Here is a 15,337-nt window from a genome sequence, read left to right as displayed (position 1 = left end):
CTCTGTAAAAAATAGAAGTAATCTGGATTTAAAATATCATTGGGGAAAGTAAAATAAACTCAAATAAAAAGAATAAGGAAGGATTTTTAACCTGGTTTTGTTCTCTGATCTGGTTCACAATTCAGTACCACAAACAGCTATGCTTATAGCACAGAAGGCAGTGTGCGTGTCAGAACAGTCAAGGCAGGAGCTATATAAACAGGCGTAGTCACCAGGAGAAATCCTTATTACATGTACGTTGATTTAAATCTACACACACGCACACTGTGATTTAACTAGCAGACAGAAGTTTCCTATCTTGCAAAGTTTCTTCCTGATTTGCCAAACAGTTCATACCCCTGTGATATTTTTGGAAGTGACAATAAGGTGGTTGTGGTTTCACCTCCCTCAAAGAAAGCACACTTTCAGATTAGAGAAATGGAGAGAAAAATGAAGTAATGAATTAAAAGCATTTGGTAAGAAAAGGAAAAAAAAGGGTAGGAGGAATCATGTTGGCAATCCTCATTCGTTCCCCACTTTTCTTTGTCCATTCCCTTCATGCTGAGACCTTCTCTGCACGTCAGGTAGAAGGAAAAAGGTAGGGGAAGAGTCAGCTCTGGCAGGACTGTGATTTCCTTGGAAGGTCTCTGTCTGGGATATCTCCAAGGGAGTCTTACAGCTTTCACACAGTGTTATGCATAGCATAACACACTCCTTCCATTTGACCTACGTGTCTATCACAAGAAGGACCTAACCATAACCGGATTCGGAAGTTCTACAATCAGTCAACTATAAATAAAAATATTAATAATAAAAATCAACTATGACAAGTCTATGGATATCTTTTTTTTTTAATATACAGTGATTAACTCTCCAGTTGATTTCTGACATTTATGAGTTATTGTTTTCGACTATATGGTAGTAATTTTATGGTACTATAATTTGCAAATTTTAACTGAGTTGCCCCAATATAATAAAACTGGTACAGGAACATGGGCAGGCAAACCAAAGTATTGAAAGCCGTAATTCTGATGTGAGTCAGACTTGAGTGCATAACCAAATCTTACCTTGCAGTTTTCCTGTATCCTTTCTGCTTTTGTGGACTTTGGAATAGTGACAATCCCATTCTGAAAAACATAATGCTTCTCACCATTAAAATTTACATAGTTTCAAAGAAAATAATCTCTCTTGAAAATATTTCAAGACATTCCTTATGTATTCTGAGGTTTTAATTTCATTTTTCAGAGAGCACTGACATGTCTATATGCTATTTTTAATTGCTGTTATAGTTCCAACACAGATTATGTGGTTTATGTCAATTTAATACTATTTCACTGCTTAGTACTTCGTGTTGAGTGATAGAAATGAAATGATGCCCCATACTGCTTGTAACATTTAGATTGAAAATCTCTCTTTTATTGGTCGTTCTTTTTATTCTCTACAATTAGATTATTTGCATATTTAAAATACTGCCATGCTTTGCGTACTACATTCCAAATTTCCAGTACAGCACAGTTAGTTCACACAATATGAACATACTGAACGCAAAAATACTTCCTGTATAAATTCTGGTTTGATGCACAAAACCAGAACTATTTGCATTTTTTCCTGAGAGAGGAGATCCTCCATTACCTGTATACTCCAGCGTATGCAAATCTGTGCTGGAGTTCTGCCGTATTTCTTTGCCAGCTGAATGATACTAGGATGAGTGAGTGCTTCGCCTTTGGCTAAAGGACAGTAGCCTTCAAAAACAATATCTCTGGTCCTACAATAATCCACCAGCTCCTGAGGTCTTTGGAAAGGGTGGTATTCAACCTTAGATAAATAGAAATAAACTGTTAGAGAAAACCTTCAGAACACATTTAGCAGAAAACATCATTGATAAATGAAAATATTTTTTTCTCATTTTAAAAATACAACACAAGTGAAATCACTGCTTCTGGGAGACAGATGTTTTAGAAGACGTGTGAAGGATATTAATCCACAAGCATTTTACCATTAATTTGCACAATAGTTTACTATGTATTTTATGCTTCCCCCAGAAGTAATGTGCATGGAGCAGTTGCCTGCCCTACCTGCAGCTGGACTTGCACTCTTGTTCTGCTCTGTGTTTGAGAAATGCATAGGGAAAGTCAGTATGAGGTCATTTTTATTGGTGATTTGAGACTACCTTCTATTTCCCAAATCTACTTCCTTTCCTGTTTCTTCACTAATGGTCTTTGAGTTGCAGAGGTGGGCGGAGGTGTGGGGGTTGGGGGGCAGGGGCTGGACAGGGAGTGTGTTTGCAAGAGGCCAACTACAACAATTTCCTTAGGATGAGGACCTGACCTCAGAAGCAAAGCCTGTTGGCATGGATTATACATGGAAAATCCCGTATTCTGTGTGCGGCGTCACCAACAGCTTATGCAGGGAAGCAATCACGCTGTGGAATGAAGTGTGAAGGAGACCCTTTGTAGGAAGGAAGATCACAAATTGCCAAGAACCAGTTAAAAGAGGAAAAGTAACAAACTACAAAGACATGGTTATTGGAAGCAAAAGGAAACAGAAGTTATTGGAAAGTAAGGATCTCAGAAGAGCCACATATTCTGGCATGTAACAAAAGCCAAAAGAGAACCTCTATAATATTCCTTACTATGTTATTTAAATAAGTATGCCACAGCTTATACATTGTAAGAAGCATACCTTCCTCTGCATTCAGATGAAAATGGGTAGTGTTTTCTTTTATAAAATATACAATCATGTGATGTATTTTTGTGACTAGCTGTCACCATTGTTGCAGTGATCTAACTCTTGCGCATTTTGAAGAAAAATACTCTTCTGAACAATTACCTCAACACATGGAATCTGGAAAATTTCTTCTGCCATGAAGAGGACAAATGAACATTTCCTGTTTCTCATCTTTAGTACATGTTGTCTTTTCAGACAACAATAGTCAGGAACAATAGGCTGGCAGTCATTCAATATGCGCTAAGAAAAAATTGTGCCCCTTGAAGGCTGGGCTGAGTCAGCCTAAAGCTGCTATGATCTAAATTACTAGGTGGACTCGGGAACAAGGTTCAAGCAGCAGACACATCCATGCCTTCAACCTTTGATGTTTCTTGACCTTTGAGTAGCCTTTGTATTTCACGTTTATATGTGTAAGACCAATGTTTAGGTCATACAATCATTCACTTGTTTGCACCTGAGCTGACTGGAAAATATTCTCATTGTTTTTATGCAAAACTATAAGGGGAAAAAAAGAAAGAGCAAGCAGGGTGTATTACTCAATTATTACAACAGTAATAAACAATTTTAGTAGACGTCCTTTACACTAAGCGTAACAAATAACATAGCCTAGAAAATATTAAAGAATTATTTAGAATCAAATGCTGAAAAATCTGCAGTACCCCTATGGCATCAGGTGATTTATTCAGCATTTATTACTAATATAACTGCAAGCAGAATTTACTTACTGGAATAATAACATTTCTAGGCAGCACAGTTCCAGGTTACACCAGAAATAATTTAAAGCAAGAAGAGCACACTGAGACGTCACCTGCCTTCTTCACAAGCAGAACACACAGCAACAACTACTTCCCATCTGGGAGGATTATACTTTGTGTCTTTCACTGAATCAAGAGACTCAAATTTTGTGAATTGAGTTTTGGCACATGCAGTTGTGTGTTGGTAGCAGCAAGTACTTTCTTCTTAAATACACTGCTAAAATAATCAAATGCATAAAATAAAATAAGTACCTCTGAATTTATTTTTCTTGTGAAAACTTTATGGAAGGTTCTAGCAGCATCTGAACGCAAGGGACTAGCATCCTGAGCTAGAAGAGGCATAGGGTGAGTGTACAGCATGTGCTTCCCCTCAAAATAATAATTCCTACTTCCTGGCTTGCCCCACCCTTGCTATTTTAGTCACCAAACTTTTCTCAGGCGAGGGCTATCCGTCACATGGTGGTAGAGAAAGATCTTGATCTTTTCTGGCACTCTACCTGGAATGATTTGTGTGTAAAAACTGGCATTTGTTTAATAGAATAGTTTGCAGGGGAACTCTAAGTGCATGCTGTTTTTTACAACAGTCGTAACACAATAGGGAAAAGTTGAGCCTAATAACAATCCTGACACATGGACCTAGAAAGTCATACCTAGGATGATGGTATACAAAAGCCTTACTCTTTCCACCCTGCTGTGGATTCTTTTTGCCTGGTAAAGTTTCCCTGCATCTGGACTTCAGTCAGTTTCTCCATGGGAATGCACACTCTCACAATTATTTCTCTTTATAAAAATGAAATAAAAGCCTAGAAATGTTTTCTCTATGGAGAAACAGTTCAGGTGAGTTTATGTAAAAAGGGGTTGTTTCCTAATGCCTCAAAATATTAAAATACATTTCTACCTTGTACAAAATTACATAATAGGTTTCAATACTAATGGCAATATTAACAACATTACAAAATCTCTGAGGTCATTACGCAGTAATTTGCACTTCTATAAAAGTAGAAAAAATAATGATGAACATTCCTACATGGAATTTTGAGAAGAATAGTTTATATTTGGTTTTATTTATTTACTACTCAATACCTTAACAATACTATACTCTTGAAAAGACAGGCCTTGATGATACTGTTTTTTCCAGGAACCAAGACAGACAGTGCTTACAACTTAGTTTGTAAAATAGAAGCATTGCTTACTACCTGGTTTGCAAAGACTGTAAAAGTCTAATAAGGAACCTCCTTTCTCCTGCCTTCCTAGTTCCTCCTCTTCACAGAAAAAATAACTTTCCATTTCAACATCATAAGAACTGTTAGAATCATAAGAACACCCTAAATTCTTTATGCAAATTTATCACAGCTAAGAGGGAAGTGATTTCCTTCACTTGTTTCTTAAATATTTAGACTTTGTGTACAATTATTATTTGTAAATGTTTTGTAGTTAGAAATAAGTTCATTGAAAGAGTATGCTATTTTATGCATAAATATAGCAAAGATCTTTTGTAGTATAAATTCTGGACAGTGAAACAAGAATTCAGTACAGCACTTGAATTCCCAATTTAAATTCAGGAATTCATTAGTTACTTGATAATGCTTAAGTAATCTCACCATCAGACTCAGCAACTCTCCAACACTAAGCAAGAAACAGAATAAATACTCTTTTGAGGATAACCTGAACTATGGTTTTTAAGATTCCTGTAACTCTAAAAAGTGTAAATTAATGTTATAACAAAACCGTTCAAAGTGGAGTAGTTTGCAGTGGCATGCATATTTCATTGTTGGTTGTTTGTAATTTGGAAGAATGCTGTGCATCACCTTAAAGAAATGACTATCTGAATACAGCAGGGGCACCCTCCCACCCCCCAGTATCACCACCCTCTCAACTTTTTCTCTCCTCTTTTTCAGCCACAGAAAAAGAGATGCCATCAAACAGTATCAAGAAACAACTTTTCTCCATTAACACTACTGACACAGTGGTAATACATTGACATTGTGGGTTAAGAGGAAATTTCAAAACAAATCCAAGATTACATTTTTTTTTCCTTGCAGTGATTTAGTAGGACACTGAAAGGCTATTCTCATTTAACAGACAGTAACAACTTATGCCAAACTCTAGTAAGACTTTGAAGATGAGTATTTCTGAAAATGAGACACAATCATATCTTGGCAAACTCACTGATTCTTAAACAGCCATCAACCTGCCCATCTTAAGACCTATTTCAATGGCTAATTTTGATTAAGTGAATTTAAGTATTTTACATGGTTTTACATTAATTTAACATTACTCATAATTGTCCTTTAGTAACCTTTAGTCTAGTGGACAGCAGAAATCAGAGATGTTAGGTTCTGACAGTCACATTCTGCATAACCTTTTTGTGGCTGTTTATGACATTAAACCATTAAGAGCTGCCAGAAATCCTCACCACCTGCAGAAAGGGGAAAAGCACACACCTGCACTTCACCCAGTCCAGCTCCCAGTTCTATGTTAGCATACACACACTTTCACTGGCAGGAGGTGGTAGGAATGGGAGCATGAACTTCCAGCACAGCTGCGGGCAGAAAACTGCAACAAGGGAATAGTTGTCAGTGTCCTGGAAGTCTGCCGGTATGTAGGTGGCCAGTTTTTATCTGCCTAGGGCAGCAAAAAAATTTTGCCAGGGCTCTCACAGCACCATCCTAAGTGAGAAGTTCACTGAATTTAATGTGATCTTGAAATACGAATATGAAATAAGGGGTGGGGGGGAGCAAGGGAAACAGCACCCTTCCATGGATAGGTAATCACCTGAGGCTTTTAGAGGAATTATATATAGTATTTGAACACAGGCTCTCCAAAACAGTATTCACTCTGGAGATGCTAAATGTTCAGTGCTCCTTGAATTTTATTTCTAAACTGTTTTATCATCAAAAACTGGCACATGGGCCATTTGTTTGTGCCTCAAAACCAGCCACAAACAAGTGGCCTGGAAGAAACTAGGGGGGGAAAAAAAGGAAGAAGGACCTTCCCCCTGTCACTTCAGGTCAACTTCCTGAATGGTTTTCAATATGTCCATAGAAATGAGGGACAAGAAATTGCATGACTAAGGCTAGTTTGGGTGTAGTCTTTCAGGCATAGGGGTGGGGAAGAGATTATTAACCAAAAAACCCAAAGCAAAACCCCAAACCCAGATACTTTAAATATATTTATCTGCTCACCTGATTAACATGTGGAGTAATCATACAGTCTTCCTTTAGTTGCTCAAGATGACTGATAAGAAAGTTGCTTACACCAATTGATCTACACAAACCTAATGAGAAACAGAACAAGAAAAAGTTTTGGGACAGTCCTAACTATTTGGGAGAATGATTTGAAAAATGTCACTTTCAAGAGACAAAGTGATTGTACGCATCATTTCTGTATAACAAAATACTGTGAAGAAACACAGAAAAACAGCACCAAAATCTAGTTTGACAGTATTATCTGAAAGCATGGTTCCGTCACAGTCACACTAGGAAATCATTTTATAATCTAAACACACTGGAAACTCCCCAGTGTATAAAAACTCCAGGCTAAATTCTGGGAAAGGGTAACGTAGTATAAGCAAAGAACAATTGGACTCCACCAGAATGAAAAGAAGGAAATGGTGTTCTGAGCAGCTTGCCAAAACTAAAGAAAACTGGAACATTTGCTGAAGACTAATAAGGTGTGAACAATACAACACAAGGACAAGCACCCAAATGAACTATGCGCACTGTGTATATTTATATTAGATCATTATGAGATGTTACGTAAAACTCAGTATAAAAACTTCAATTAAGTGAGTAGTATCTAACAAGAACCAAGAAGCTCAAAAACGTAGCTAGATTTCTCAGTTCCTGTTGACATGCAAATAAATGGCACACAGATGATATGAAGGTTATTTTTTTAAATAAGCCTTAAGTGTGCATGCAAGTGTATAAATTAAGTGCTGGTAGTTCTGAAATCAGATGTCTTCCTTCAAACCTCAGATACAATAAAGCACAACTCGCAATACTGGCCTGCCACCACACCTCAACCCTGACTCATCTATGATAGTTTGGTCCTTATTCTGTGCTAAACACAGTTAATAGGGAAACCAACAGTGGTCAGGCTAGAAGTGGTCTCCTTGGGCTGTGGATTCTGTGGACTATGAATCAGACTCATTTCTTCAGTATGTGAACTTTGTCTTCATTGCCCTGATCTGCATTTCAATCCGTAACTCCACAGATGGAATGTCTGTCTCAAGGTGTGTGAACACAAAAGTCCAATCACCGTTGTTAATCCAGTATTTGTGCGGGCCAGCTCTATATAACGTATATGCATGTCCTTATCTATATACAGGCATACAAATATCTATAGCAAAAAAAGAAAGGAATTAAGCCAAAAGTTGTACTGGGTTTTTTTTTTGGGGGGAAAAAAAAGACGACATTGGGCAATTTCAGCCAGTTGATGAGAAAGGAATGATTTCTGGACTGAAATTGCCCTCATTCCACAGTTAGAATCGCCACTTTCGAGGTCAGCAGGGAACTATGTGGAGCTGCCTTGATTTGAAGCTGGAATAGAGACACACAAAAAGAACTTATTAATGCAACTGAGACACGTGAATAAATTAAAAGCAAGAATTTCACTTGAAGCGAAACCTAACAAAAATGTTGGCGAAAAATGTACAAACCAAGTACTTATTCCTAAAATGCATGTTTTATGTATAAAAAATAACTTGCAAGTAGACTATAAATTGCCATATAGAAATATGAGCTGTAAGATTACAGAGTATCTTGAATTTGCAGGTTAGATCCACCTGGACAAAACAAAAAAAATTTTTTTTCTAGTCTTCTATGAAATTCTGTGAGTTATTTTATTGCTTATTATTATAAACAGACTGTTAAAGCCCTGGAAAAAAAAACCCAAACCCAACCCAGTTCTGCATTAGAAAAGCCACTAACCATATATAGGCAATTTGACTGCCACATTGCTTTCAAATATTTTAGGAGCACAAGCAAATAAACTGCACAGCAGCAAAACCTACACACATACTATCACTTTTTAATGTGGTTTCTTTTGCAGAATACAAGAAGGAGAAAAAAAAATTAGCAATTAAAATGCTAGACAGCTTTCCCTTACAGAAATTATCATTGTTCAAGATGTATAACATAATTAGTTTATAACCTGCACTATAGCAATTTGCATAATTTGTATGTAATCTGCCAGAAGGAGCAAAACCCAAGCTTTTGACCTACTGACAAACAACCCTGGAATGTCAACATTAATAAACCATTATGCCAAAGAAGTCAGAAAAACACTTGCAGTTTTAAGATAATGGTGAACCAAAATATTATACTCTATTGTTGAAAGCTAAGGAGTTACAAAAGTCATGTTGTTATTGCCCTTGAAGAATATAGCTTTTATTTCAGGTAAATAAAATTCAATCACAGACATGAAAGACGAAAGGACTTACTAAACTTGTCCACTCCCACAGAAAGCTTCCATCCCCCCCCCCCCCCCCCCCCCGCAGTATACTTTTAAGATGTTTTGCTTCTAGCATACTTCTAATCAGAGACTGAAGTCTGTTCCATAGTCTCAGTGCATTCACTGGTAAGATTTTTGTTAGATTTTTCCATCAAGAAATTTCAGGTCAGTTGCATTTGGTCTTAAAAGTTATCTGAGTTGCTCCTACTAAAATCAATATTATTGCATTCTTGTGTGTAGCGTGATGTCACACAGAGAAAGCAAAATTAAAAATCGCCAAGTAAGCATTTTCCCAGACAACATAGAAACAATAATTAGAATTTCTATGTTTTTGTGGAACCAGCATTTTCTTAAAAATTTTTTTTAAGGCAATACAATTAAAAAAATTTCTTTTTCATTAAATCCACATATTTAGTTTTGGTAAAGTTAGAACCCTTCATTTCAACTTCATTGCTTTGTTTTTAGTTACAGTCTAATACATTAAAGTGTTTTGACTTTTGTATTAAATTACAATATAAAATACAACAAATATGAAAACAATTGCACAGCCTGACTGTATTAAAAATCTTATTTCAATGCATGGTGGATATATGAATTCAAACTGCTGGAATTTCCTGAAAAATACAGAGTCTAACTTTCAATGAACAATCAATGGATTCCACTCTAGACTATTGCTTCCATCTGCTTGATGGAAGATTAACACAGTTGCTCTGCACTGTCCAAATCTGGGAACAACTGCCTTAAGGCAGGAGATTATACAGAATTATTTCCACATTTAAATCTGCTGGATTATTTCCTAAGAATGAAGAATTAGAAAGTGATGGACAAGAAAATTAAGGTCTGGTTAGCTCCTGGGTCTTATCCAACAAACTTACACTTGTGACTACATATATCAAACAAAATCCATGAAATGATTACATCTGCAGTAGAAATAAAAAAAAAAAAAAAAACACCAAAACCCAAACCCCAACATATTGAGAAACTTGCATAAAAGAGTCTTGACTCATTGCCTTGAAACAACTGGTAGAAGCACATTTCCTTATATTTCCTCTGTTATGGACCTCCGACAGAGGTAGGTTCCCCAGAGTTTGTGCCACAGGTCTCAAAACCACCAGAATATTCTTGAAATGGGTGGGGGGATAGGGGGAGATTGCATTCATTTTCAATTTAATACCTGTTTAGTGTGCTTAAAAATCCTGTTTCAGACAATTCAGGCACAATCCATGTCATCGCTGTTATGATAGCAGGTGGTTTCAAAGTCTTTTAACTTAACCAGTTTAACTAGTCCTGAAGTTCAAGTCTGAGATAAAAGTTTGCAATGTGCTAGCTGCAATCCCCCTAGAAAGTACACTTTTAAAACGTACATTTACACTGCCTTCCTTACAAAGTCACAGAGTCTTGACTTGGGGAGAGAAAGCATCCTCCTTATCCGCTTGAGGAAATGAGTGGTTTGGCCCCTATGAAGCAGATTTTGAGAAAGTGCCAGGTACAATAAACAAAAAGTTTGTAATTCTCCGTTAGCTCCCAAAGCTTACTGAGGCTTTATCCTACTCCTTGCAACTCGGACTTCACAGGCTTGAAGGAAAACTTGGCAACGGTGCTTCTTTTATGCATGCTAAAAACTGACTGACCACGATGGTCCAGCTTTGAATAAAAACTATCATGAAACTCTGCAAGACACATTAGAAAACATTGGCAAAATAATGGTTGATTATAATGGGGGAAAAAAAATAGTATCTTTTTTCTTGTACACAAAAAAATCTTGGCCTCCACATTGGTAATTTCACCACACTGTATTATTCCCAGCTGCTGTGAAGCAATACATCGTGCTAATGGCCTGGTTTGCAATGTAGTTTCATATTAAGCTTAATGCATTTGTTATGGCAACCTAGAAAATGCTGGGTATTTTTTCCTTTACTTAGTATAATAGCAAATTATATAAAGTTTGATGGGCACTGTTAGTCTTGCAGCAGAAAAGCATAAATATACTGTCTTGGCACCACAACATTGTTTTAGTACAATAGTGAGCCTTATCTTTCTCTAGCACTACTACGTACGTTTATCAAAGTTCTAAATACTCGCTGGAACGTTAAATGTACAAAGTTCAGATCAAAAAGGTTTTTTAAATGACAAAACTGGATATTGGGTTTGTGGAGTCCATTTTCCTCCCCCTCCCTACTGCTCTACATGAGTCAGAGCAAGGGAGAATTCCCACGTCCAGTGAACAGTGCCCATTCTGTTATATCTTTTATTCAAGCCACAGAATAAAAACACAAACAGATCCACTTTTCACAAGAGGTCAAGGGCAGTAACTGTATCTTTAATAAAGGAGGTTACACAGGTTGGAAATGTCCGCATTCTTTCTGATATGCACGCTAAGAACTTCTCTGTGGGTAAATGGTGTTACTCATAGAAACTATAAGAGATTTGATTTCAGCACAGCTTGCTAAATCAAAGCTGTAGGCTGAGTGTGCCCCACATGCAGATTGCAAGCCACAGCCTTGATAAGTAAAGCAGATAACTCTTAGAATCAATGAGGAATTAAATTCTAAATCTATGAAATAACACTAGTTCCCGTTTCACAGACTAAAACCCATAGACACCAAAGGCTAAGTGTCCTGGCTAAGACACAGGAAGATTGTGGCAAAATCGAAAACACAAAAATCATGCTTCCTCCTCCGAAGGATTTCTTTTTATCCTATTCAGTCCAGGTGCTTATCTGCCTTACAATGACATTCCTGCTACTACAATTCTGTGCTCATTACTCCTGCTACCGATCACCTGTGAACCATGATAAACTGAGAGGATAACAGGAGAGGACGCACAAGTAGAAGTCAAATTGTCAACTTCTGTGACTGAAAACATTATAAACATTTGGTTTACACAACTGTAAAATGGATAACTAAATAGCACAATGCAGCAATACTAGCTTAATATATTCTGTCTCTTTGACCCTGCCTGCTTATACTCACTACTTCAATGCAACACTTAGTTATGTTGACGTATTTTTTTCCTTGAGCTGACATTACAAACCAGATCAGATTAAAATAAAAATAAAAAAAATCCATCAAAAAGGCTGTTTGGTTGTTTTCAAAACTGAATCAATTCCCTTGTACTCTTCCAGATTTTCCCTTCTCTCATGACAGTTTTAAGCATGTAGAATCATACTGTGAACAGAATATAGGTTTTAAAAAAGGCTGGAAAAACATTTTTATATCTAGAACATCCTGCAGCTGCTTGCAAACAGTTGGGCAATTAAAACTGCAAAAGCAACATAGTACAGAATCAATCCCACTATACTGTAAGTCAATATTGCCACCATACGCTATGTTGTGAAAATGTGATCAAAATTATCAGCACATCAGCTAAGTACTTAAAGGCTATTAGAATATGTACCCTTCAAACCAGCATTTTGAAATTATCATGGAGAGCATATAGCTAGATTCTAAACAGTCTGTCCCCCCTGCTACCATGATGGCACAGTTTCCTGAACTGGGATACTTTTTGGACTCCCATATCATCTAGGATAATGATTCCCAAGTGGTATGAATAACAGCAACCTGACTGACATCAATAAAGCAATACTGATTTACAATAGCTAAGAATCTAGGGCTTAAATTCAACAGACACAAAACAGACAAATGATTCCTTCCCCCCAAATCATGTACATTATTGAGACAAAAAGTTATTCTGGAGAAGGACTTTCTTTGAAATGTATTTCAGCATTGCCTTCTTCCCAGGAGTTCTTGTGCTCACACTGGGACCTCTAGGCACTTCTGTGTGGGTACACAAATGGGTACATTTGCTTTAAGTAAGCTAAGCAAAAAGATTTATTTAAATTTTTGACAAAAAGGATTCATTTGCTAGTAGAAAAAGCACAAACCATACACTGCAATAAATCATGAAACAAAGAAGTTTGAGGGCTTATTTTTACACTAAGAATTACCCATTAAGTCCTTAAAATTAAAAAAAAAAAACAAAACAAAAAACAGAAAAAAGAAAAAAGAGCAAAACATAACAAACGAGGATAGACGTTCATGCAAGTTTAGATTTGTTCCCATTTTTACATCTGCACTGAAATGACTTATTCTATGGCAATTTCTTATTCTTAAATGAGATACTGCACATTATGAAGACTTCCTTACGATCTTTAACATAAATATGTCTTTTTTGCATACATCTTTAATTGCTCTCTTATCTGATCAACAGGGTGTGGTGCAACCAATATCCTCACCAACTGCAACCACCTTCAACCCATGAAAACACATCTCTGAACTGTGTTTTTGGTAATAACAAGCTCGTGAAACATCTTCATCTGTACAGAGAGAATACTACAGACCATGTCAAAAAGATGTGTTGCTAAGAAAATTACTTACTTGTTTTTACTTTAGTGCAACTTACTTACACACATTCACATATGACTTCTACCAACATAAACAACCTTGAGACAAACATTTTGTGGAGGTGTAACACAAATGTTTGTGAATTGTCAGTTGTTCATCATTTGACAATACAAGCATAGATTTAAAGTACTTTTTCAGTAGAATAAAAGCAGAATATGTCATCTAGGAAAGGATGTACTAAAAATCTGTGCCACCTACACAAAAACTGTATTTGGTTTACTGAACACTCAACTCATACTTTTAAGAGCTGATAGAAAACAGGAAGAAAAGATGATGATTGAACTGGTCTATGCCCAAAGATGAAAAGGACAACAAATATTGTTAATGTTGATTAGATTTCTTCTCTCACATGGAATTAGGCAAAACATAACTTTTTTCCAAGAACATAATGACATGGCTTCAATTACTGTGCTAAACAATTTCTGTTACTTTATGGGACACTCTTCAAATCATACATGAAGGCTATTAAACTAACATATTAATTGAGTAATTGTATTTATTTTGAAGATTTATTTCCCTATGTTTAAACAAAACATTAACACAATAAGGAATTTATGATGCGACTATGAGCATTTCATGTGAGCATAAGCTGCACTGCTTATACTAAAAAGATAAGCAAAAAAATTTTACTCTTGAGTAAAATGGCACTGAGCCCCAGTGGGATCTGAACCTAGAACAACCACCATGCTACTGCGCTTGCAAACTTCAGGCAAAAGCTGGCTGGAAGCCCTCCTTCTTCCCAGCATTTTTAGATGGAGGGACAAGTAATCATGTGCATGTGTGTATGAAAAGCTTGCCGAGATGACAGGCTAGCCACAATGCCAAAATCAAGGTCATTAAAGATACTGCATATGGAAAGGGTCACTTTGCTAGGAACAGACCAATTACCAGTGAGCACATATAATGACTATTCAGAATATCAAAGCAGCTTGCCACACTGCTTTCATCTGCCAGCAGACAAATGCCTATACAAGAATGTTGCAGCTGTCAAGGGAATATTTGACTCAGTGTGTCTTGGAACAGGTTCTGTAGGCAGTCTGGCCTCTGTCCTGAGATATTGGAGAGGACAATTCCACAAAATGACAATGTACGAGACCACAAAAATTCAAACCATAGCCTTGATATTACAAGAATCCTAGTTGATTTCAGCTGTTACAACAGAAAGAACCAGTTATTATAGAAAAATGTCTCACTGACCAAAATTAAGTTTTTTCTCCCTTTTCCCTCTGCAGTGTTTATCCCATAACTCTCTAAAGGAAAACATACATACAGGCTGTTGAACAAAGACGCACATCTAGAATTCTCTGCCTCTCAGCACTGCAGTATGGATAGAGACTTCTTTATTCTGACTGCGACCTTAAGAGAGATGCATATACAACAATGGAGTCATCCGACTCCTGTGAAACTCGAGCAGATTAACAAGTCACAGAAAGATAAAAATAAAATATTTATTTTTTTAAAAGCTACATTGTCAGGCATAACAGCATTCAAAGAAACTAATTCTTGAAACTGCAAGGTTGTCCACAGCTAGTAGAAATCAGTTTAACAATAAAATCTTTCCTGCTATGAATAGAGAGCTATCAGAAGTCACCTAGCATTTTTAAATGGGAGTTTTTAGTGCAGGTAGTGCCTTTATCCTATACTCTCAGGTACACACTACAATTCTAAAAACAGTACAGAAAATAATCATCATCGTCCCCCATTCATTCATTCCTAATTCTCACCATAAAGAAGCTGCAATAACTGATAGTGGAAATTGCTGCAGTTCCTCAGGAGCTTTTCCATTAGAAAAATCTTCCGATCAATACAACTAAAAGATGAGCATGTTTAGCCGAAGACTCTGTAGCTCAAGGGCAAACCAGAAAGACACAGGACCATGTTCCAGACACAACCCAGAGGGACTGATACACCTAAAGTGGGTAAAACTTTCGGGATGTGTGATTTTAGCACAGATAATAGAAGTATTATGTCACACTGTTACAGTACAGGACAACAGTGGCTTCAGAACCTCTACAAGTG

The 15,337-nt window shown here is 36.7% G+C and overlaps 1 protein-coding gene across 3 annotated transcripts in view; it reads right to left on the bottom strand.

The window, feature by feature from the left end:
* LOC104635872 (putative oxidoreductase ZK1290.5) overlaps positions 1 to 15,337 on the bottom strand; it is a 47,707-nt gene that overhangs the window by 7,574 nt on the left and 24,796 nt on the right. For all 3 annotated transcript variants that reach the window (XM_075760068.1, XM_075760069.1, XM_075760070.1), the window contains 3 exons: positions 6,647 to 6,738; positions 1,612 to 1,794; positions 1,047 to 1,106 (listed from right to left, as the gene is read on the bottom strand). In XM_075760068.1, the coding sequence (XP_075616183.1) occupies positions 1,047 to 1,106; positions 1,612 to 1,794; positions 6,647 to 6,738 (335 nt within the window). The remainder of the gene's footprint in view (positions 1 to 1,046; positions 1,107 to 1,611; positions 1,795 to 6,646; positions 6,739 to 15,337) is intronic.

Source organism: Balearica regulorum, chromosome 8, assembly GCF_011004875.1.
Source record: "Balearica regulorum gibbericeps isolate bBalReg1 chromosome 8, bBalReg1.pri, whole genome shotgun sequence".
NCBI lineage: Eukaryota > Metazoa > Chordata > Aves > Gruiformes > Gruidae > Balearica > Balearica regulorum.
This window is presented reverse-complemented; position numbering and strand designations above follow the sequence as displayed.